The sequence below is a fragment of the Diorhabda carinulata genome, chromosome X (genome assembly GCF_026250575.1).
Source record: "Diorhabda carinulata isolate Delta chromosome X, icDioCari1.1, whole genome shotgun sequence".
NCBI lineage: Eukaryota > Metazoa > Arthropoda > Insecta > Coleoptera > Chrysomelidae > Diorhabda > Diorhabda carinulata.
The window spans coordinates 45,298,692-45,322,974 of NC_079472.1; the positions used below are offsets into that span (position 1 = coordinate 45,298,692).

The 24,283-nt window shown below is 31.4% G+C and overlaps 1 protein-coding gene across 3 annotated transcripts in view; it reads left to right on the plus strand.

Annotated features, from left to right (window-relative positions):
* Positions 1-10,223: 10,223 nt before the first annotated feature.
* The window catches only part of LOC130900427 (ATP-binding cassette subfamily C member 4-like), a 39,929-nt gene continuing 25,869 nt past the window's right edge, over positions 10,224-24,283 (plus strand). For 2 of the 3 annotated variants that reach the window (XM_057811042.1, XM_057811043.1), the window contains exons 1-5: positions 10,224-10,455; positions 16,956-17,195; positions 18,010-18,260; positions 19,373-19,552; positions 21,326-21,482. In XM_057811042.1, coding sequence (XP_057667025.1) covers positions 10,379-10,455; positions 16,956-17,195; positions 18,010-18,260; positions 19,373-19,552; positions 21,326-21,482 — 905 coding nt within the window. In that variant the 5' untranslated portion in view covers positions 10,224-10,378. Of the gene's footprint in view, positions 10,456-11,334; positions 11,415-12,837; positions 12,977-16,955; positions 17,196-18,009; positions 18,261-19,372; positions 19,553-21,325; positions 21,483-24,283 lie in introns of all 3 variants that reach the window. The other variant, XM_057811044.1, reaches the window with a different exon arrangement.

Consider the following 24,283-nt stretch of genomic DNA (forward strand, 5'->3'; position numbering starts at 1 on the left):
AGGGACAACTTTCCTAATTGTACATTAGAAAAGTCATACTGGTTTGAGCCGTTGACCATTGTTATGTCTTTAAAAAATTTTTTAAGTTTACTCCAACTTTGCATATATAAGTCAAATTATCGAATATAAATTTTGGCAGAGTTTCTATTATATCATTATATCATTATGTTGGGACAAAATGAAAAGGACCGGTCGTCTACCCCTTAAAGGTCTTATGGTTCATAGTAACATTTTATAGAAAAATATGCTGTGTAACTGGAAATGGTTGGATCCATCTATTTTTGTAGAGTTTTAAGTTTTCACGTTTTTAATTGTTAACTTTTAATTATTTTTAATATTAAATTTGACAAATTTAACTTCAACATTTTCAATTCATAATCATTTTTTTGTGATTCTGTTATATTTTTTTATATAGTTTGACAAAATCATACGACTAAATAAAAAAAATTATTAAAAAAATATTCCATACGTAGGTTACATATACTGTAAAGTGAAACCCAATAGGAGACCATGAAACACTACAATTTTTTTTTTATTATCATATTTGCATATTTACAATCTACATCACATGTGAAAATTAAGTAAATTAGTTGTGTATTGACCTAAAAGGGAAGCTTTCATTAATGTTACTCCTTATAAACTATTATCTAAAGTTGTAGCAGGTCTTGAAGCCAAGTTCTACGTAGTCTTCTCGTGCGTGGATCGTTAGTGGATAGGTCTTCTAATAGCTCGTTGTTATGGTTTGCCATATGTTGATTGTATGTTACGGCCATACGCTGAATCTCATTTTTGACGTAGGGAATGTTGAAATCAATGTGGAGGGTATGATTACTGACATACCACGGAGCATCCGCCAGATTTCTTAGTATTATTGACATAATAATTGGAACTATTATTAATTGAACAAGGAAAGACAATTTTGAGGAGTCAAAAAATGTTAAAATCTGTTCAGACAACCTGGAGTAATTTATGTTTTAAAAAAAATGCTTAAAATTTACACATTACTTAAGATATCTCGTAATACGAAAAAGATATCGACATGCGGTTTTCGCTATTCTGTTGCTAATTTGGTCTACGTTTATATTCCTTAATTAAAACTGCATGTTTTCATTTAACATTCTTCAAGGATAGCTAGATTTAAAAAAATAAATAAATAGCGCCCTCTAGCGTATACCTTACTCATTAGGTTATTTCGAAAATATAACTCTTACATTGGTAGAAAGGAGCTCTCTGCAAAAAGACTAAGTTTGCATAGATAGGTAAAGTAGAACTGGACTTACAGGCGTTTTTTCATAATAAAGTTCCCTATTCCCCCCACCTCTTATTTGAAGAGATAGACTCAAACTTGTAAAATCAAATATATGCTGAATTTCTTGAGGAATACGATAATCATAGTTTAAATGCATCTTAATTAGGCAAAATTTGTAAATTATTAATTTTATATTTTTTGGTATTTAATTACGCCCTCTAGCGGTGGACCTACAACTCTGAAATAATTTCCAGTTTTTTATCGAGGTCACTTTTGTTATAATTTTTTTTCCCGAAGCTGTACTCTAAACGGTTCCCGAGATATGGCCAAAAGCCATTCTTATTGGGACACCCGGTACAAATTTTGTTGGTTTGATCTTAGTTCAACATTTGATGTACCACTCATTAAGCAGGTCGATATGATTTTGTAGCTATTAGTGGGTCGTTGTTTGTAGCTAAAATGGCATCAGCGAATGGAACTATTTTAGTGTTCTTGGTCATTGGTATATCTGATGTATATACAAAGAAAAACAGTGGGCCTAGGACGCTACCTTGGGGGACTCCAGATTTAATAGGAAAGAAATTAGATTTCTGGCCTGAGAATCTTACAAAAAAGATCCTATTCGATAAGTATGATTTGAGGAGAAGGTAGTAATTACTTAAAAGACAGTTTTTTAATTTAAAGAGTAGACCTGTGTGCCACACCTTCTCATAGTGCGTATGTTTGGCGTTCCAGTCACCACCTGCGATAAATTTGTTACCAAGGGTCTTAAAGAGATTTTGGTATTTTTCAGTAGATATCGTAGGTCGTGATGGGCTGTAGACTGCTGTAACACAGAAATTCTAGGGACCAGCTGCAATTTCTACGCTTGTTGTCTGATTTTTGTTTGTTTGAAATTTTTGTAATACATGGTGGGGGATATTCTTGAGAATTATTACTACTGAAGAGTGTGATAAATGGTGTATTGTGGAATTTTAAATACTGTTAGGGTAGTAAAGTGCATTTCTAATACTAGCAATGTGTCGAAAGCGTGGTCGATTTCTCATCTCTGCTTTCAGCAATAAATTCCAGTGAATCAATTATTGGTGACCATTCTTTTTCTAATGCGCAAAAGGCATCATGTCGAGCAGACAGTTTGAGACTCTTAACTTTTAAATTTATACGCTGGATCAAAATTTCCCAACGATGGGTGGATATAATGGATACAGTTATAGAAAATTCTTTACAAAAATTATTGATTGATAAATTGATTTCATTTTTTTCTGTCTCTGAAATTTCAGCATTTCAAAAATTTTACCGCCCTAGGCTTGGGCCTCACGGCCCTAGGCGTGAATCCATCACTGCATAAATCCAAAGTACACAGCGAGCTACCAAGCCATGAAAATTGAGGAATAGGAATATTGAAGGAATATAAAATCGACCGACACAGACATTCTTTTCCCCCATGAAGAGCTGGTTCAGAAAAGCTGTATTACCTACTAAATTAGTACATACTGAAGAAAATGCCCGCAAGACATTGCATGTGAATTCTCATCTGCGGACTCGTTTCTGTCAAAAAGTCATTGACCTGATCACCTGTTTCACAATTGTTAAAATGTAAAAAAAATGCTGCGACACTTTGACTTGTGTTTATAAAACTGGAACAAAGGACGTAGTGCCCCAGGAAGGTAGTGGTTTATTGCCCCTTCTCTAATCTAATCTAGTATAAGAAAACCAGATAAATGTATGAATAAAAGTAATGACCGACGCGACGAATTACAACCGACATAGAATTATAACCAAACTTTCATGATTTCTTTCTTGTTGTAATATTCGTTTCTTCTATAATATAAATAAAAGAAATTTATACAGGTTCTTCTATACTTTTATTATATTAGAAGTAAAACTACACAAAATGACTTGAATCTGAAAGTAACCATTTTTTTTTTTGACATAATAATCATCCTTGCCAACTTAATTGCTGGGTTACGTTCAGTAATTTTTTACAACACTACCCCTTAAACCAGCAATTAATTTAGACCAATATTTTTAGTACAAAAAATATGCTTGGGATTATGCAGCCCCTTTGTTAAAAGATCTGCTACCATTTTTTCAGTAGGCATGTATTTAATTTCAACCAAATTTTTTTCAATTACTTCCCTTACAAAATGGTACTTAGTGTCTATATGTTTAGTTCTGTTATGGTAAACAGGGTTTTTCATTAGTGGTTGGCTTCAATTTTAAACCGACTTCAATAGGAGTCAAAACAGTTTTAGCATCACCTAACTTGAAACGCTCTAATAATTCTAAAATATAGTCCCTCTGATTAACTTTAATCATATTGTTTTGTTTGTCAAAATCAATATTTAAACCTAAAAAATATTTGATTGGCCCCAAGTCTTTAATTTTAAATTGTTTTGACAATTCCTGTTTGAGGTTGGTTTTAAAAACTGAGGAATTTGAACAAATTAAAAAATCATCAACATAAAGGGCCACTAGAATTATAAATTTGTCCTTGTTTTGGAAAAATATACATGGTTCAAAACTTGATTGCTGAAAAGTCTTTTAAGACATTTTTTACTTTAATATTCCAAATTCTGGAGGATTGTTTTAATCCATATATAGCCTTTTTTAATAAACATACTTATTTTCATTATTTTTTAGAATAAACCCCTCAGGTTGCACCATGTAAATTTCTTCATCCAAGTTTCCGTTTAAAAATGCAGTTTCTACGTCTAAGTGGTCAATATCTAAACTTAATTCTACAGATAAAGCAAACAATATTCTTATTGTAGAGTATCTAACTACAGGTGAAAAAGTTTCAAAATAATCTATACCAAAGGTTTGTGTGAAACCCTTTGCAACTAGCCGTGCTTTATATCGTATTTCATTATTTGAATTCCTTTTTAAACAGAACACCCACTTATTTTGCACAACATTTTTGTTTGATGGACGGTCTACTAAAATCCATGCCTCATTTTTCATTAATGATTCGTACTCTCGTTCCATTGCTTTTTCCCAATTTCTTCGGTCACTTCTTGACATCGCTTCAACTACGGTCTTTGGATCTTGCATTTCATTATAAGTTTCCTTATTCATCACATTGTATGAAATGTAACCTTCATAATTTCTTTTCTTTGACACCCTTCCTGATCTGGTTACAATTTCTTGATCATTAATTTCCTGAAAGTTTTCACCTCCAGTTTCTTCTGGAATTTCATTTTCTTCTTCATTGATATTATTATTTGATCCTCCACCTTCTTCATTTATGTCACTATCATCCACTCCATGTTTAGTTTTTGTTTGTAGGTCAACAGTAATTACTGAATCAGGATCTGAGTTGCTAGTTTCAGCCTTACAATTATTTATATTTTTAAAAGGTTGATTCAGAAATTCATTAAATTTTACATTACGACTTATAATAATTTTATCTGTATCTAGAATTCTATAAGCTTTACTATTTTCACTGTATCCCACCATAATACCTGTTTTTGCTCTTTTCTCTAGTTTAGATCTTTTTTCTTTTGGAATGTAAACAAAAGCCTGAGAACCAAATGTAATGAAATATGATAAATCAGGTTTCTTTCCGACCCATAACTCATAAGGTGTCTTTTCTTTACTTTTAGTATGTAGTCTATTAGAAATGTAGTTAGCAGTTGTTACTGCTTCCCCCCAATATTTATGGGGTAAATTAGCATCTAATAACATACACCTTGCCGATTCCATCAATATTCTATTTTTCCTCTCCGACACACCATTTTGCTCTGGATAATATGGTGCAGTCGACTGAAAGCTTATACCAAAACTTTTGAGTAGCTTCTGCACAGCTACCCCTGTATATTCCTCTCCATTATCACTTCTAAATGTTTTTGGATAGACCCCAAAAATATTTTTGACTTCTAGAATGAATTCCTTTAGTTTAATATATACTTCATCTTTAGATTCTAATAAATAAAGTGTGGTATATCTTGAAAAATCATCAGTTAAAGTCAAAAAATATTTCTTTTTACCAACAGTAGGGGTTCTCATAGGTCCACATATATCACTATGGATTAAATCAAGAACTTTAAACGTCTTACTTTCTGATTTTTTAGGAAAAGATTTCCTCATTAATTTACCTTCAATACAAGTGACACATTGTTTTTTCTGACCACAATCATTTATTTTTATGCCAATAGCTAAATCTTTACTTACTATCATTTTTATATCATCAGGGCTTCTGTGACCTAAACGTCTATGCCATGTATGTATACAATTATTCATTTCCTCACACGTTTTTACAATATTTACTTTTTCTGAAAACATGTTTAATTTATATAAACCATTACAGTATTTTCCTGTGGCTATAATAGAATTATTAATTTCTATATAACAATTACAATAATCAAACTTTATGTTATAACCAGCTTTTGTAATTTTAGATACCGATAACAGATTATTGCTTAGCTCAGGTACAAATAAAACATCTTTAAATTTTAAACTTATGCATTTACCTGAAATTTCTGTTTTTACTAAAATATCACCTTTACCTTTGACTTGCATTTCCTGTCCATTTGCAACTATAATTTTATTTAACTTTGAATAGTCCAATTTAATAAATAATTCTGGATTATTTGACATGTGACTTGTAGCCCCTGAATCAATATACAATTCTAGATTATTTTTACTATTACCGGAAACATTGAAACAAAAAACTGAGTCAGACAACTCATCACCTTCAACAGTTACTTTGGCATGTTGCTTTCCCTTATTTCTGTCTTTCTTCATGAAAAAACAATCTTTCTTGTAGTGACCTTTTCTATGACAATAATAACATTCTATTTTTTCTTTCATCTCCTTCGAAAACTTTTTATTTGTGTTTAATGCCGTCTCTGTTGAACTGGTATCTTCTTTTCTTTTATACTCATCCATTAGTTTTCCCTTTACATATTCAAGAGTCAATTCATCATCTGGCCTAGCATCTAATGCTGTTATTAATGTGGAATAACTTTCTGGCAATCCACCTAACAATAATGCAGCTACATGGAAATCCTTAATAGTCTCACCAACTCCTTGTAGTCTTTCAACTAATTCTAGTATTTCTTTAATGTATTCATGCATTGGTTTATTTTCAAGTCTAGACTGATACAGCTTCCTCAATAAATACAACTTGTTACTTAAATTATTTCTTTCATGTACCTTTTGCAGTTCATTCCACATTTCTTTCGTATTCTTGCATTTATAAATGTGTGCTATCTGATTGTCTTCGATACTTAATGAAATTGTAGCTTGTGCTTTTTCATCTTTACGTTTCCATTCAACAGATGGTTCATTTGGTATTGCCTCTTCTACAACAGACCAATTTCCTTCTCGTGTAAGCAACATTTTAATTCTAAATTTCCAATTTTGATAATTGTTGTTGTCTAATCTGGCGAAAGTAAACTTTACACTTTCAGATTCCATTTCTGCTTTTAATTTGCTTTACAAGCCAAGCCGGCACGCCTTATTTTTTAGGTTAGCTTTTATACTTTACTTTGAAATTCACTGAAGCTTATTAAATCTGGCCTGGGCCCATAACCTGTTGTAATATTCGTTTCTTCTATAATATAAATAAAAGAAATTTATACAGGTTCTTCTATACTTTTATTATATTAGAAGTAAAACTACACAAAATGACTTGAATCTGAAAGTAACCATTTTTTTTTTGACATAATAATCATCCCTGCCAACTTAATTGCTGGGTTACGTTCAGTAATTTTTTACAACATTTCTCAGCTCTCTCGATTTCCAATCATCTCGCCCAAAAGCTCGTTAAGTATGGCTAAGTTGAAAGCAGTGATATCTATTGAATACTAAACATGAATTGAATGATCAAATTTGGATCCCATTAATCGTATTGAACTTTACCTATTCTTTTTATTAGTGATTCAAATAAAAGGAATTGAAACAATGTTTATTGCCATGTTCGATCTTTGTCCATTTTAACTAAACCCTCCCATCCCTTTGTTTTTTCCTTAATATACATTAAATTCAAAATAACTTATTGATCGATAGCTACACTTCCATTGGCAGGATACGGGACGAAAACGGCATCTGAGGGTTGCATAAAATCATGCTCGGCAATATTATAACATATGTACTTACATAAATAATATGAATAGATAATTAAAAATTATATACATTACAAAACGCTGTTATCGTGCTTTTAAGTTAAAAAAGTGGTGAAAAGTTATTATGATACAAAAAGTATAGAAATATTCATAAATATATAAAAGAATTTTTTTAGAATCTTGTGAGCTTAATTAGTGAAATGTAGACAAATGTGATAAAAGTGCAATAATAAAAATTGGGTTATGTGCTACTATTAATGACGTTATTATTGGAGTTAGTTGTGTGATAAAAATTTTTGAGCTTAATTCCTGCCAATAGTGTAGATATCTTATTTTCAACCAAAAAAATATTTACTACATTTGGATGTCTACTAGCTTTTTTATTGATAGATTGATAATGGCGAGTTTGTGTTTATACATAAGCAATACGAAGTTTCCAAATGTTAAAGTACCATTGAATTGAAATGGTGATTTTCTCAAATACTCAAATTAAGGTCATTTATTTCAAAATTCCATTCCTAATTCCTGCCAATTCATTGTCAATTTTGTGTTATTCAAATGGTGATGTTAATATATTCATAGTGAATACACTACAATTTTTTCATGTTTCTTGGTGTACATTTTGGCGATACTGATTACAAATTAACAACCAGTTATCTCCAAAAATTTCATTTCCAATTTTCTTGGATCATATTCATTTATTTAGTAATTCCCGTTACAGACATTGACGTCAAATCACAAATAAATTTTTTTTGTTCCTACTTGCATTTGTTTCGTTTAATCCTTAATTTACAAACAAATATTAGCTATAGATAACATAGTTCTAATCTATATAAATATTTTCTTAAATTAGCATTTAATAATCAAATTCGTATTTTGCAAAAAAAATATTTTCTGACACAACAAGTTTGATGGAGACTTTAATACGCCAAATTCGTATTGATTCGTTGCTTCATGAATCTTTTTCGATTTTTCTACCAGCTAACTCTGCTATATCCATTTGGCTGTTATATAAATCAATAATTTCACTTTCTCTCAATTTTTGATAATAAACTGTCAGCTTAACGTTCTTGACAAAATAACAACGCTTATGATCCTATAGAAACCGGTCAAAGTTGTCCATAATTTCATGCGATGAGTATGGAAATAAATTGATGAAAATTCAAAAACAAAATCTGCGGGAAGAAGACAAAAATCTTATTTACTTACTAGTATATTTACTGGTTTGAACTTTGTAGCCAGCCTCCTCTATCACTCGGAGGCAAAATCGTTTTCGACCACGATACAAATACACCGGTATGCCTATGCGTAAGCATGCGCGATCTCTCTCGAACAATGTGATGTCACGTTGGAATTAAAATTATGACTTTTTAACGTATATATACCTGTTATAAAACTTTCATTTGATTATAAAAGTAATATTTGATATGTCTATACCTATATGTATTATTTACATGGTTATTGAACTTATCACGTTTTAAGGCCATGTGCGGGTTACAAGGAATATAATTTCCTGCCTGTTCCTTGAAATAAGAAACTATTTAAAATATGATTATCAAAATTATGAAATTATCCAATTTAGTAATGATGTATCTGATATATTATGGGTTTATTTTATTTTTTCTTCATAAATCATAAATAGATAAATAAACAATGTCTTAAACCTAGGCACTTCGCATTGTATGGAAGTACCCTCTACGAAATGAATGGAACAATCATGTGCTAAAATAAACACATAAATTAGAGGTATCATATCTAAATGTTTCCAACCAGACTGAAACTGTTTTGGCTTATAATTCCACAATTGAATCGATAATAACATAAAATACGTATAATTATTGAAAAAAAAAAACAGAAATAGGAAATCTGTATTTTATTTTGTGATTTACAACATTCATTCACCGTATATAAGTTTTAATTAATCTTATTATCTTAATCTTAATTATTACAATTTTAGAATAAAAAACATTAAATTGAAAAATGGCGTTTTATTATACCTTCTCTTAAAAATAAGATTATCTGATACCTAATTGAATATGCTATTGCTCATTTTCCAACCCTTATAACACATTTTTCTATACAATATCGCCCAAAACCCTTCAATAGGGCGAGCCTGGGGAGCATTTGGGGGATTATCTTCTTTCGGTACAAATGGTATGTCGTGAGCCTCTAGCCAATCTCTGGTTTTTCTGGTATAGTGGTACAAGAGGCGAGATCCGGCCAACATATTATTTCGTCATTGGGATGATGTCTATTAATAAAATTAACCAAGTTTTGAAGACAGTGCATCCAACGATATAAAATACCTGCTTTGAATTTGCACACAAGACTAAGACTTTATCTTCAAATTTCTTTTTGGATTTTTATTTTACTTCATTGGGATAATTTTTTATGTCATCCGTGTGAAATCCATCAATGCGTTCAATTTCTGAATGTGATAAGATTTTTCGACATCCATGATCACAAATGTTCTTGTGAAGTGACGTCTTCTTAATGCGCGACAACATATCGGACTTTTCCGCAACTGATCTTCGGTATGTTTTGGACAGTTTTTTCTTTTCCGATATTTAACTTCCTTTCCCTTTAGTTCTTGACTGATGGTCATGTGGTAAACCCGTAGACTTGTCTTATAGCCGATCTTGCAAGTCTGTTTGCTATTTCATTTGCCCTCATTCGGGTATGTATCAGAGATTGCAAACTTTTATCAAGTTAAAAGTGTATTTATTACTACCCAAAGATGGTTATCGCAGCTCTTCAAATTGTATCATACCGAAGGCTGAATTTGCTTTATTCATATCTTTCAAGTGCGAATAGTTAGGTAGCAGTAATTCTTTTAATTGTATTACATCAAGGGTTGAATTTGTTTAATTCACATAGTTCAAGTGTGAATTATTTGCTTGGAGCTTACAAAGTAATATTATGGAATATTCTCTGTCTAAGACTAAGTTTGGAACAATGGAAATTCTATTATTTGAATTGTTGGAGATTTACCTTAGTGTTTGTTTTATTTTGTGTACTTAAGCTTATTGCAATTTTTTGTAATATGCATTAGTCTTCAAGCATGGATCACAGTGAAAACGTGAATCGGGAGATTAATCCCCGAGAGAATGCAAATATATTATCAGTTTTAAGTTTTGTGTAAGTTTCATGGTACTGTGAAAAAATTTCAATCAGTATTTAACCTATTCAATCTTGTAAGGGGTATAGTTATTATCATATCTCAGTAATTTACAAAAATTCTATAATTTTATGTTCAAACTAAACATGATTTGCATAGCACTAAAATTTTTAAAAAAATTGACCCTCTTTATAGGCAAATGGGAATATTCAAAAGCTGTATCAAAATGAAATGCAATTTCATCATTTTTCAATTAGGACACCATGTATGTTTTCCTTTTTGTAGTTCTTTTTCATTTAATATCTAATATATATGCATACGCCATTCTGTCTGTTTTATTTTGAGAGTGCCTAGAAGTGAAGTAATTCTTAAAATCCATACAATCGGACAATTTTTTTTAATAAATATAAGAAAAATAACAAGGTAGTTGAATGTCATTCTGTTATATTATTTGACCTTCTAGTTCTAATTTGCATCTAATGAGCTCTTTTGATGTTGTTGTGATGATCCTAAAAATCAAATTTCATTTTCTAAAACTCCAGGTATTGTATCTTTCCTTTATATACTTCTCGTGTTACGTTACTAAAAACTATAGGTCCCACCTATATTTAATTCAAAATTTAATATATATTCTCTAGATTTATCTGATGATTGATTTTTGTTGACTTCGATTTCAAAATTCCTAAAAAAGTCGATTTTTTAGTTAAATAATGTAGTGGAAAGCAATTCCGAATTATGAAATTGAATGAATCATGGTCTTCCTCTAGTCCCTCTAGTTTTCCAAATTTCTCGAAGGATTTTTATGAAGTTTTGCAGTTGTATTCACATAAAATAATATCCCGTTCTCAAATTTTCATTATAATAATAAGTTGATTTCTTCATTTTTGTTGCTTTTTTAGATTCTTCTTCTTCACTGTTGTTATTAGTTAACAATCTATTTTTGTTTGGAGATGATGATTTGGATGCAACATAATACAGAGTGAGTTTTATGTATGGAACGCCTCAATTATCTCGGAAACGGTTTGTACTATTTTTATAAATTTTCGGGTTCAAGGGTCTTGTAATACGAACGGTATTATGATATTATGGTATTTACAATGTTGTCAGATCTTTCTTTTCTCTGGAAAAATAAAGAACTTTGTTATTTCAAATGAATCACCCCCTGTTTATTTTTCTCTTTTTGAAATGCCGTAATTCTGGGCAGCTACATTTATATTATCTCCGCCGGAGTCAAAATAATACATTTAGCTGGCTATGACTGCTACAATAACAAATTTGATGTTTCAATAAATTATTATTGTTGAAGTTTATTAAGAGTCACAGTTGATCGTTTATCTGAGCAAAAACGAAGTGGTATTTTAATTATATTAGGATATGGTGGTAGGCGTAGAAGTCAACAAGAAACGTGTAATGTCTTCAATAATTTATATCCTAACCGAAATCCCATAACAAGATCTACTGACAGTGAATTGGTAAGAAAGTTTAACGAAACTGGTTAAGTGAAAGATTTATCCAAATCAGGGCGCAGAAAAACTGCATCAAATGAAAACAAATCTTTAGATGTTTATGTCCTGTTAGTCGACGATCCCAACTTGAGTACTAGACAAATAATGCAAACATTCGTGATGAAAATTTTACGTGAATAAATTCCATCATTACAAAGTGACGTTGGTTCAAGAGTTGTCAGATGACGATTTTGATAGACGTGAGGAGTTTGCAGATCGAATGATGAAAAAATGTTTCCCAGAAGATGTATTAAAAGGTGTAGTTTTATCTAATGGCCCCCGCGATCACCCGACATGAATCCTTTAGAGTATTTCCTGTAGGTTCCACTTAAAAAACATCGTTTACAAAACAAAACCTGCCATTATTCAGGAATTGAAAGATAGGATTACCACAGAGATAAGAAGAATTGAGCAGTCAGATGTTGCATAATGTATTGCAAATATTCAAAAATAGCATGGCTTGAGCATCTGCTGTAATCGCCTTTACTGACCCACTGACACTAGACCTTGTTTGAAGAATATCCAAATTAAAGAAGTTTATTTAATCATAGCCATCTAAATGTACAATATTCATTGTAACTTTGGTGGAGGTACTGTAAATGTAGCTATAACACCGAAATTATGGCATTAGGTGTTGAGAATATTACATGAAAAATAAGCAGTATTTCTTAAATATTTCTAAAAACACGAAATATATAGGGTGATTTATTTGAAATAACAAATTTCATTATTTTTCCGGAAAAAGGAAAGATCTGACAATAATGTAGATACTACCATAAGACCGGCCGTATCACAAGACCTTTGCGCACAAAAATTTATAAAAATCGTACCAACTGTTTCCGAGATAATTCAGGCGTTCCACTCATAAAACTCACTCTTTATATTGTCTCATTGCAGCTTTTTGCTTCTACTTTTCTTTACTTGATGTCTTATCCATTTTTGATAAATAATTTTATGGGACATCAATCATTTGAGCTTGCCAGGTGGTTCTTAAAATTTGTTGTTGTTTTGAATAAAATCTATCCGATAATGTTTGGTATGTATAATGATTACAGATCTATATAACATATTTCATCTGTGTGATATATATGTTACACTCAAAGACCGAAAACGGCCAGTGGCCGTTTAAAACAGCCCCATCGCGTTCTGTGCGTTTTACGTTTGCCAGAACGTGTCGTGGCTGTTCTGATATAGTCAGAACCCGAATGAAATTATTTTAGATTTAGAAGACGTTAGGTCACATAATAAAATGCTGCTTAATAATAATCATTTGGCAACAAAGTAATACAACACTCATTATTTGAATAAATGTTTAATGACAACGTTTTTATATATGTTTTATATTCAAATAGTCAATAGTATATATAAATAGCTTAACCTAACCTAACTGCGTCAAACATAAAGTTCAATGCAATTCAAAATGCAACAATTCCTTATGTAAAAACAAATAGGTGGATATGCAGCGAAGATTGATTTTAGTAATATACTGTTTCACATTAAATCGACTAACGATTAACTATATTAACTAGTGACTATATGGATATATAGTACTATTTTGTTACCAAATGATTATTAATAAGCAGCATTATATTACGTGAGCAGACGTCTTCTAAATGTAAAATAATTTCATTCGGGTTCTGGCTATATCAGAACAGCCACAATGCGTTCTGGTAAACGCACGGCGCACAGAACGTGTTGTGGCTGTGTTTTCGGTCTTTAAGTCTTTGAGCGTAGCATATATACGCGGCGTAGTTGCTTATATATATTATGAAGAACACAACTTGTTGAGATGTAAAACGGTGGCTTCTAAGCAAGGGCGGATCCAGCTTTGGCGCCAGGAGGGGGTCGCATAGTCGTGGTCAAGTCAAGAACTTATAATTTAATTTTCATAACAGGTACAAGTAAAAAGTAGGTATTTTATTAATGTACGTAAGTACAGTACTTATCAATATTTATTCTTTATTGTACACTTGAAAAACTTAATATATAATAACTTGTATATATACACGTACATATTGCCATCTGCCATGAAGACATCCAGAGTAGCACTACTACGCACGGAATGAGGCAGCCTATTTAATATTTATATTCCATAACCGTGGTGAATTATTTGTCATAACAGCTAAAGGTATGTCGAGGGGTATGACGCAAAAGTGAATAGGTGGTACGACAAGGATTTTCAATAAACAAAATAGAAACAGTTAAAATACATATATTTGAATAACAAAATCAATTTTTCTTTACGTCTTCTCCCGTTATGCGTTATTGCGTCATTTACGTCAATGGGTACGTTTATATGAACGTGGAGAAGTGCCAGTGAGGTACTTTATGAGCATTAACAACAATAACATTTAAGTTAAAACATACGCACTGGAATAATGAGAAACTGATTACTTACCATTTCTTGTAATTAATGAATTTGCAGCAACAATTTTTAAGAATACTTATAAAGGTACACTTACAACATATTATAGGTAGAAATAAATTCTAGTTTTTAACTTAGAACTATGTTATGATATGTTGAAGTTTAGTCGTTCCAATTCCGATTGAGGTTAGGTCTAGCTAGACGTTACATAGTCGACAAGCGTGCGCATGTGCGGCGCGGTAAAATTAAAATTTTAGATGTCCTCATTCCCAAACATTTGCCATCATATAAAGTTATTATAAAATATTAAATTAATCAAATATTGAAGGTATGCAGTTAGGTGACCCATGACCCGCATGTGTCCCCTGGATCCGCCTTTGCTTCTAAGAAAGTGTTGATACGATGTACCAAGAAAACATTTGCATCTCCAAATTTCAAGCCATCTTTTTAATTAATTTCTGTAGCGCCTGCAGCTTGGTTTAGTGTGATTTATCTTACAAGCCTCTTTAGTTCATTATGAATCACATAAGTTTAATCAATTTTCAAATGACTGAATAATAATAATATATGACTTTTCTTCTAATAAGGATTAAGGAGCTTTTGTAATTTAAAATCGTTTGTTTGATCAGCAGCTCAATTCCCAATACAGTGGACCCCCGGTAATCCGTCCTCTGTCTTATCCGGCACCCCCTGTAATCCGACATGGTCTACCACATGTACTATGTATTGAATATTTTTTTGACAATCTTCGCTAATGCATGATTGAAGAAGTTATAAGTTATAACTACGCACCACTACCACATATTGTGCTCTTCGCGTAGGGTATTGTTTTGATTCTGATTGCTTAGTATGAATTTGACTACATATGAAGATAGCTGTGGGGTGTAGCGTTCATTGTTTTCTGTTTATTCATTGTGTATTACGTATTCGTACCTAGTAATGTTGTCACAAGCTCAGAAGCGAATGCAAAAAACACTGATAGTTGAAGAAAAATGTGATATTTTAGTGCGCTTAAATCGTAACGAATCTTTTAGTAGTTTAGCAAGTATTCACGGCGTAGGCCGATCAACAATTTATGACATTAAAAACCCCCTGACTATGGGCCAGGCAAGAGACAGACACTCAAGAACGCTGAACATCCAGGCGTGGAAGAAGCTTTATACTACTTTATACTATGTATAAAACGTATCAAAAGTCGCCATGGCAAATGTTTAATGACTAGTACAGGAGAGAAACTTTTTAATGATGCCACCTGCACAGAGCCAATTAAATTAAGATTTTTGCAAATGGTGAAAGATTTAAATCTTAATGCGTCTCAGGTGTACAATGCAGACGAATAAGGGCTTTTTTGGGGTGTGATACCTAACAAAACTTTTGTTTCTTATAACGAAAAATCGGTAGCTGGAAAAAAGTAAGTAAAGAACGAGTAACCATACTACCATGTGCTGATGCTGCGCGTACACACATGCTAAAGATGGTGGTCGTTGGAAAATCGAATAAACCACGTGCATTCAAAAACATTGATTTACCTGTACACTATTATGGACAAAAAAGTGGGTGGATTAGAAAAATCTTGCTTCATACCAGAAGTTAGAAAATGATTGAAAGATCATAAATTTCCTCAAAAAGCGTTATTGCTTCTTGATAACGCTCCTGGTCATCCGTCTGAAAAATAACTGACAACTGGGGATAAATGCGATGTTTCTTCCGCCAAACTGCACTGCACTGCACTGACTCAACCCAAAGAGCAGCCTATAGAAAAAATGTTAAAAGAATTTAATATGAAAGACTTTGTTTATGTCAATCGTGGAATGCATTACCGTCATCAACTATTACATCGTCTTGGAAAAAATTATGGCCAGATATAGTCGCCACACCTACCAACGATCCACAAATCAGAATCAGTGTACCTTCAGAAGTACTACTAGAGCAAATTGCTGCTGAAACACAGATAAGTCCGGAAGATTTGGAAACCTGGTGCCGTGGAATGGATAAAATATTTTTTATGAAATGTCTGACGAAGAGATTACAAAACAGATTTCTAGTTATACAACAATAAATCAGGAAGATGACGATGAAGTAATTGCAACTACAATTCCGCAAGTAACAGCACAAGACAGCACAACTTTTACTTTTGAGAAAACTGAGGGACAAAGCGTCCATCTCGCGTTTCAACAATGTTAAACAAAAAAAATGATGAATATTTTCATGCTTCATAATTTTTGATTATCTTAGTACATATGTACATTTGTTTGTACACAATTACATAATTCTTAATGTAAAGTTATTACATATTTTTTGTAAGCTTATAGCATTAATGACGTTTATTTTATAATAAAACGCAAGTTCTCAATTGTGTTGTTTAACTTACTAAATTTGACATACATAATGAAGTATGATTTGTACTTCAGAGTACATATACATATATGTATAACATCTTATCATTGGATCTGTAATTTGTCGGATTATAAGGTACCCTTTTGTAAGAGATTCCGGACTATTTCGTCAGTATTCTATAATCCGACAAGTTCGATAATCCGACACTGCCCTGCAAAATGTTTGTCGGAAAACCGGTGGTCCACTGTATTGGTTTTGATTGGAAACTTCAACCAAATTGGACCGGAAAAAGTGAACACAACTTCTTTTGCAGGTATTCCGGAAAAATATTTGCCAAGGGGTTTAAAAAGGATCTTGAAGATGATGATCTATATCAAGTTATTGAAAAGTGTCGATCACAAAAATGTACAGATCAGCTGGAAGATAGATATTTTAGTCGAGATAGTACGCAACCGGGTACAAAAGCTTCTATGTTCAAAGTGATATTGAAATTGTATGGATTCAGGTATTTTGGATTAGGATTAATTCATATGACATGGAGGTTACTAATAAGGTTGGTTTATTTCTATTTATAAACTACTTGTGTACCTTTAAAACTTAAACAAGCTATAATGTCTATAATAAATTATTTAATAAGCGCATAGTGAAGCGAACCTAGCATTTGGTAGACATAGGACCAACGTCAGTTTTTTTTCATGTAAAAACTTCCACCTAAGATATCTTGTAAAAACGGCTCCCCATAAAAATATCCTTTTTTTTTTAAAAAAAGTATTACAACTATTTTGATGAACCAAATATAAATAAATAAATAATATTATCATAATTTAAGTTTATGCAGCTTGAGCTATTATAGACCACCACAGAAATTAACTATAATTTATTTTAATTTCCCTTTTTTTAGCTCTTGCCTTTTTTAAATGTTGTCCATATAAATTCCTGTTTCTTTATTTAAAATGTGTATTTATACTTTATGAATGTATTATTGTCTTTAAGCCTTATGAATTGTGAAATCAAGAACGTCAATAAAGAAATAAAAGTCAGTATCGGCATAGCATTAATACCAATATGAGAAATGGTGCTTTAGGTAGCGAGAATGTTTAATCATTTAATTTTTTATAGCCATGATATACATATGTTTAAAACAGTGCGAAATACGCTTTATTAATATTTAAAAAATGTGTGTTATCAAATTTATAAAATCATATCTGGAGATGTGGATCGTTTATAATGTACTTTCGTAGGTTTCAATTAATGGAATTTTTTTTAGATCATTTTCAACATGTTCATAGTTGTTACTAGCTCTTGTATAATAATAGATGGTATTATTACCAGTACCAGTACAGTATCATTTGGAAATTTTGTTTTAGTACCTTGGAACCTGTGGCAATATCAAATTTGGTAGCATACTATAAACCTGGTCAAACTGAAATGACAATTTACGATGCTATATATTACGCTGGGCTTATGCTTGGACTCAAAGCCTTCCAGTTTTTTTACTTTCAAAATTATTTTATATATTTGACAGAATTGGCAATTCAAATAAGAATTTCATGTTGCTCATTGATTTATAGAAAGGCGTTGAGGCTAAGTCCGAAAGCTTTAGAAAATACAAGCTTAGGTAAGTATTAACCGATTGGTATATTACTCTAATTTTAACACGTAAACTGTCATGGGGGATCAACCTTATCCCCCATTTTGCTAACAAAATTAAATTCAATACGGCCATGGGGGATCGATGAGGGATCCGACATATAAAAAAATATTTCAGGTCGCGCTGGTTAGCATTGATGCGACATTTCAGTGCAAGTGATATGGGATGTTATTGAGTATGTTTTCGGCAAACCGGGGGTATACTTGGTTTTGAGATTAGATGTTGTCACCTATTTTTAAATGGAAAAATAACAGATCCATAATTGATTTTTAAAGCCCATTTATTTAGAATGAATCAAACATCAAAATCAAAGAAGCATTTCAAATATAAGCTTTGTTGATATCCAAAAGAACATTTATTTAGAATATGCAACGTGAAAATTCCTGTTTTTTTACGGTGTAAGAAAATTTATTCAAGTTTTCCCATGTAATAGGCGGTAATGGTCGGAGTGATTGAGAATTAGTAGCGGAACTGGATACTTCTGGAAAAACTACACGCTTTGATGAAGAACTGTCACTGTTTGAACTGCAACTTTCGGTGAAACGAAAAGTCTAATTCTCTTCCTTGGGCTTTCGAGATACTCTTCTGAACTAGATAATTCACTATCCGATGGTTCACTAGATGACAAAACATCTTCCCTTAATTTTTTCAACTCCTGCTTTTCTTCGTAACTTCCCATTCTGAACACAATACAGAATCCAAATCACATCAATATAGAGAGTAAGTACAAATCCTAAACTGCAATCACTGGCAAGAAACGTAAACGACGTGAACTCCACCAAGTCAGAACAAATACTAAGCGGCAAAGGGGCCAAACAACATAGAAATCGCGTCGGTTGGCTTTTCCCCCCACAGCTTATAAAGCATATCAGTCGCTTGAGGCCGTGGTGGATCAATGCGACGACGAAAAAGGGCGTTATTTTGGAAAATAACTTGAATATTTCACTGTTTTCAATATTTTTATTATTATTTGACTAAAAATAAAGTAATACAATAAAAAAAAACTTTGACCAGAAAGACATCAATATTTGTGTTTTCATTATGGCACTCTGCGTGTTAATAACACTAAAACATTTCAGGAAATATTATCACTATTATTACTAAAGATATTCAGCAATTTGAACAGTCAATATGGATTTTTAATGATGTATGGATTTCAATAGTTCAGACTATTATAATATGCATTTTAGTATATTTACGAACCGGAATAGTATCCTTCGTGGGAATTTCTATGCTATTAGCTGTGATGCCAATCCAAGGTAAAATAAACATTATATAAAATAAATTGAAAAAATATAGAGGGTGTCTCATAAATAATGTCGGTTTCTAATGTTCACTTTGTTTATTGAAAAATCATACAAAAAGAAAACCTTGATATTCGAAGTATAGCCCATATTAAATTCATTTGATTAAAAAAAATTTGTATGTCTATTGCCTGCCATTTTCATAGTTGTTTTGGAAACAAATGGATTTATATATGTATATAAAATTGCTGTTCGTTAGTTTCACTAAAACTCGAGAACGTCTGGACCGATTTGACTAATTGTGATCTTGAATTATTTGTGGAAGTCCAAAGAAGGATGAAAAGGTGAATAAATATAAAAATGCTGAGAATTAAAGAAAAACAACAATTTTTTTTCCTTGATGTTTTGTCGCAAATAAAATTTTTGAACGCAACCATAATATTTGACATTTGACACTATCTTTGTGATGACGATTACCGCTACGTGCGCGAGAGATCCTTTGTGATAGTAATATTCCAAGTTATGTGCTCTTTTCTGATAGTGCACAAGAACTTTTTTTACTTTGATTAATTATGATGCCGAGAAGACGACTACTTCACGCGCAAACCGTACTGATGACCAGAGAGAAACAGATAAAAAAATAATCGTAATGCTATGTCAGAATTGCGTTCTTTAGTGAGTAACAATGAAGTAGATAGGCTTAAAATGCAATAATAACAAACACACAGACTTAAAAAAGGATCTAATTCAGCGTGTTTTCCTAGATATAGTGCAAGAGTTCAATCGCTATAATGGGCTGGGTGAACGAGCAATATTGGCGGCGAAAAATAAAGATGTCGAGGATCTACTGCGACCATTCAGAATTTTATTCCGGGACAATTTTTTTTTCAAATCAGTAGACACCGTTTTGAACCAGGATGATGTAATCAACTATCCCACGGAGTTTTAAAATTCATTGGAATTTTCTGGATTACCATCTCACAATTTGCAGTTAGAAGTAGGATTCAAGCCCCTATTGCACAAATCCTATAATAGTGACAAAAACGATAGTTGCGACGTGCATAGACAAGATAACTAGATACCTTACGCACGACTCGTTTTTTACCACACCCGTCTAGGGCGCCCTCTAGGCGCACAGTCTCGTTATTTAATAGAGCATTTTTAACCGTTAGCAAGTTAGTAAATACTAACAAAAAATATAAAAATAAAACAAGAAAAATATTTTAATTTCATTTATTTAATAATTTTTTACTTATTATTTTTCCACATTTCTCATAATAATCGGTTGATGAAATGAAAAATATGATTTATAGATGAAAGTTTCAATTTTGTAAGTATTTAATTTTGCAAAGACTCCATCGATTGTTATTATATATATATATATATATATATATATATATATATATATATATATATATATATATATATATATATCGATGTTATATGATGCTTCCAAAACATTTCAAATTCGTTGGTTGTTGAGAGATTTTAATTAAAATCTCTACAAAGTACAAATTTTTTTTGCTTTCTCCCCAAATAAAACGAATACTATTTGTATACCTATGACTTTGAGCTATTTGTATACACGCGATCGATGTGGTCTTTGAACAATTTCAATATAATTTTATTAATAATAGTTTAGTTCAGTTTAGAAGACTTAATAAACAGATTTTGGTAATATTTTCGGATTGTACCAATAACAAATTGATGATTTGTCCTATTCATTTCCTCTTGTTTTATTGATTATAAAATTTTGAAGGTAAATTATACATTTGAAATATTTTGTAGCATTTATATCTAAAATCATAAGGGGTCTAAGATTGAAAATCGGTAAACTAACAGATGAAAGATTGCAAAGAATGCAAGAAACTTTGTCTACTATTAAAACAATTAAAATGTATACATGGGAACAGATATTCGCAAAGAAAATAGAAGAGGCTAGGGTGTAAGTATTTTCTTATTTTACTTTTGAACGTAGGATCAAGTTCCCCACAGATTAAACACACACTGTATTATTTCCCGATAACAAAAGTTAGCGATTATTTACTCCGAGTAGTTTTTCGATTCTGATTAGGAACAAATTACAAAATGATTTCTCATTCTCAATTTGGTTTGTTGCGCCGGAAGAACTTTCTTTTTTCACTGAAGTTTGTATTTTTTGACTTGGTATGAGGATGGTTCCTTGACTTTCTTTTATTGGTAACCTGACTTGACTCGAGTTGGATTTAGTAAAATTGCGTTTTCGTTGTTTTATAACATTTTCTGGGAGTGTTAAATGTTTTGTGGTAAGGATTAATATGGTGAAGTTTAGTTTAGTATAGAAAAGTTTTAGGTTATCGAGACCAATAGTAAATCGAGGGTTTCGTGGAATTTGAAAAGATAAAATTTCAGTTTTTCGGAAGATTTCAATTCTGGAAATGAAAGGATTGTGACGCTATGTTTTTATGCATAATTTGAAAGATGGAAGTGACGATCGTATTTTATTAAAGCTGGAAAATGAGTAGAAGCTGTTTTGTGATTGAGGAATGATTTTGTAAAGCCTGTATCAATTAAAAGTTTCAAAGGTAGATCAGAAATTTCGATGTATGAAAGGCTCTTTTTTTCAGAAAGAGTGCAATTCTTTTACGCTCTTACTTCTGCCCATGATTCTAGAGGGAAATTTTATGTGTTCTTTGTATTGGATCTTTTGATCATTGTCGAATGATAAGTCATCAGGTGATTATTCCATTTTGTAGATATTTTCTCCATAATCGTTTTGTTCGATGTTTAACAGTTTTTCGGCGATATATTTCAGTTGGGATTGTAGAGATCTTTGATTTTGGTTGAGCGGTCTGTTCCTATTTGTAGCAGCTGTCGATATACTTATGGAAGTTGGTCTTTGTTGTTGCGATGTCCTTGGCCGGGATGACCGGACGTTCGGTTAATTAAGACACCTAGTCTTAAATGGTTGTCTTATTTCAGGTCTTGGTTTGTTAAATGTAGGCCTTTGGAAACTTTATAACGGTTGTCTCGACAAAAATTGCTTATTTAATTATCCAGTTGTTTGCCATTAGGAGTTGGAAAACACAGGTTGCTGTTGGAATATTGTGGGAACGCTAGAGGTCGATGAAAATAGTTGTTTCTGAACCGAGAAGTTGTTTGTGGCTCGTTCCAATATTGTAAATTGAGGTGGAGTATTACCCTTTTGTAAATATCGGATGTTGTTTTCTTCTCGAAAATATTGCATCGCGAGGGAATTTTCATTTCTCTGGTCTTCCAAATTCTGAATCAAGACGTCTTCCACAGCTTCTCATGTTTCGCATCCATAAATAGAAATTACATATTTGGCTCTACCAGTTAATTTACTTCAAATACCATGAAGAAGTCTTTATTTTGATGAATTCAAATATTTAAATAGAGCAATAATAGTGTTATATCTGGATACTGTCGTAATTGTACGGTTAAAATCGTTAATTCTCAAGTTAATTGGATAATTAGATAATTCTAAATCTTCTCTACTTATGTTAAAGTCTACTATGCTTAGGAGCGTATCGTTAATAGTAAGCTATGAGTCAGGAGATTCTGAGGCAGAGATCTCTGATATAAATAAAATGGCTTACAGGATACAGATGATGCTAAGGTGCATTCCTGAATATTCTTTATGCTTCGGAATAAACTATCTTGATGGTTACCACTGGAGCTGGATAAACGCTTAGAAACTACGAATATCTCTAAGGACTCTTCCACTATTCTACTAATATGAATCATCTCTTGAACACTCAATTTTTTATAAACACTTCTTTATTAGCTACGAATTAACCAAGAAATTTAAAAGTAATAACGAAACTATATATATATATATATATATATATATATATATATATATATATATATATATATATATATATATATATATATATATATATATATATATTGATATGGTATTATAGTGTGTAATGTTTATTTTTATAAATTTTATTTTAAATAAAATCAGATTTTAATTTGGGCGCCATTAATAATTATTTGAATTTCTTTATTTTATTATGTTATTATTTTTTTTATTCTCAGGGTATTATATTGTGAGGTCAAATTAAAAAATTTTATTGCGATAAATTGTTATGGTTATAAGGTCAGATTATAATAGTTTTAAGACCGGGTCTGTTCTTTATAATGAATAAAATATTCAAAATATACAATTTCTTAACTAGCTATTACAATTATTTTATTTTACAAACATTCATTCATTCATTCATACTCATAATTACACTCATAAAACTAAATTATATGGAAATGTGAACTCAAATATTATATACTAAAAGAAATACTTAAACTTAATAGAACAGTACCTTAAGTGTTTGTTATGTTGTATTTTTAATTTTTTTTTTTTTTTTAATTGGAAATTGTTACGGCCTTGCAGAATAAACAGATACTCCGCTGTAGTTCCACTCCTGTTCTTTTCCTTTTCACAACTTCTTTATCTTGGAAATTGTCCCTTTGTGAGTATTCTCACTCATTTCACTTTATTTAATTGTTTTCACTAATTTCTTATTACTACACTTATACAATTATTAATTATCAATCCTTTGAATATTTTATGCCTTTTATATCAAGATTTTAATTTTTTTAAATTTCAATTAAAATTATTTTACTCTTTTTTCTCTTGCAAAAAAAATTTCTCTCGTTGTTGATTCTCTTCTTCATTGTTTTTCTTTTTTTTTCAAACAAACTTTTTTTTTTCTTTTAACCAATGATATTTATTTTAAAAGT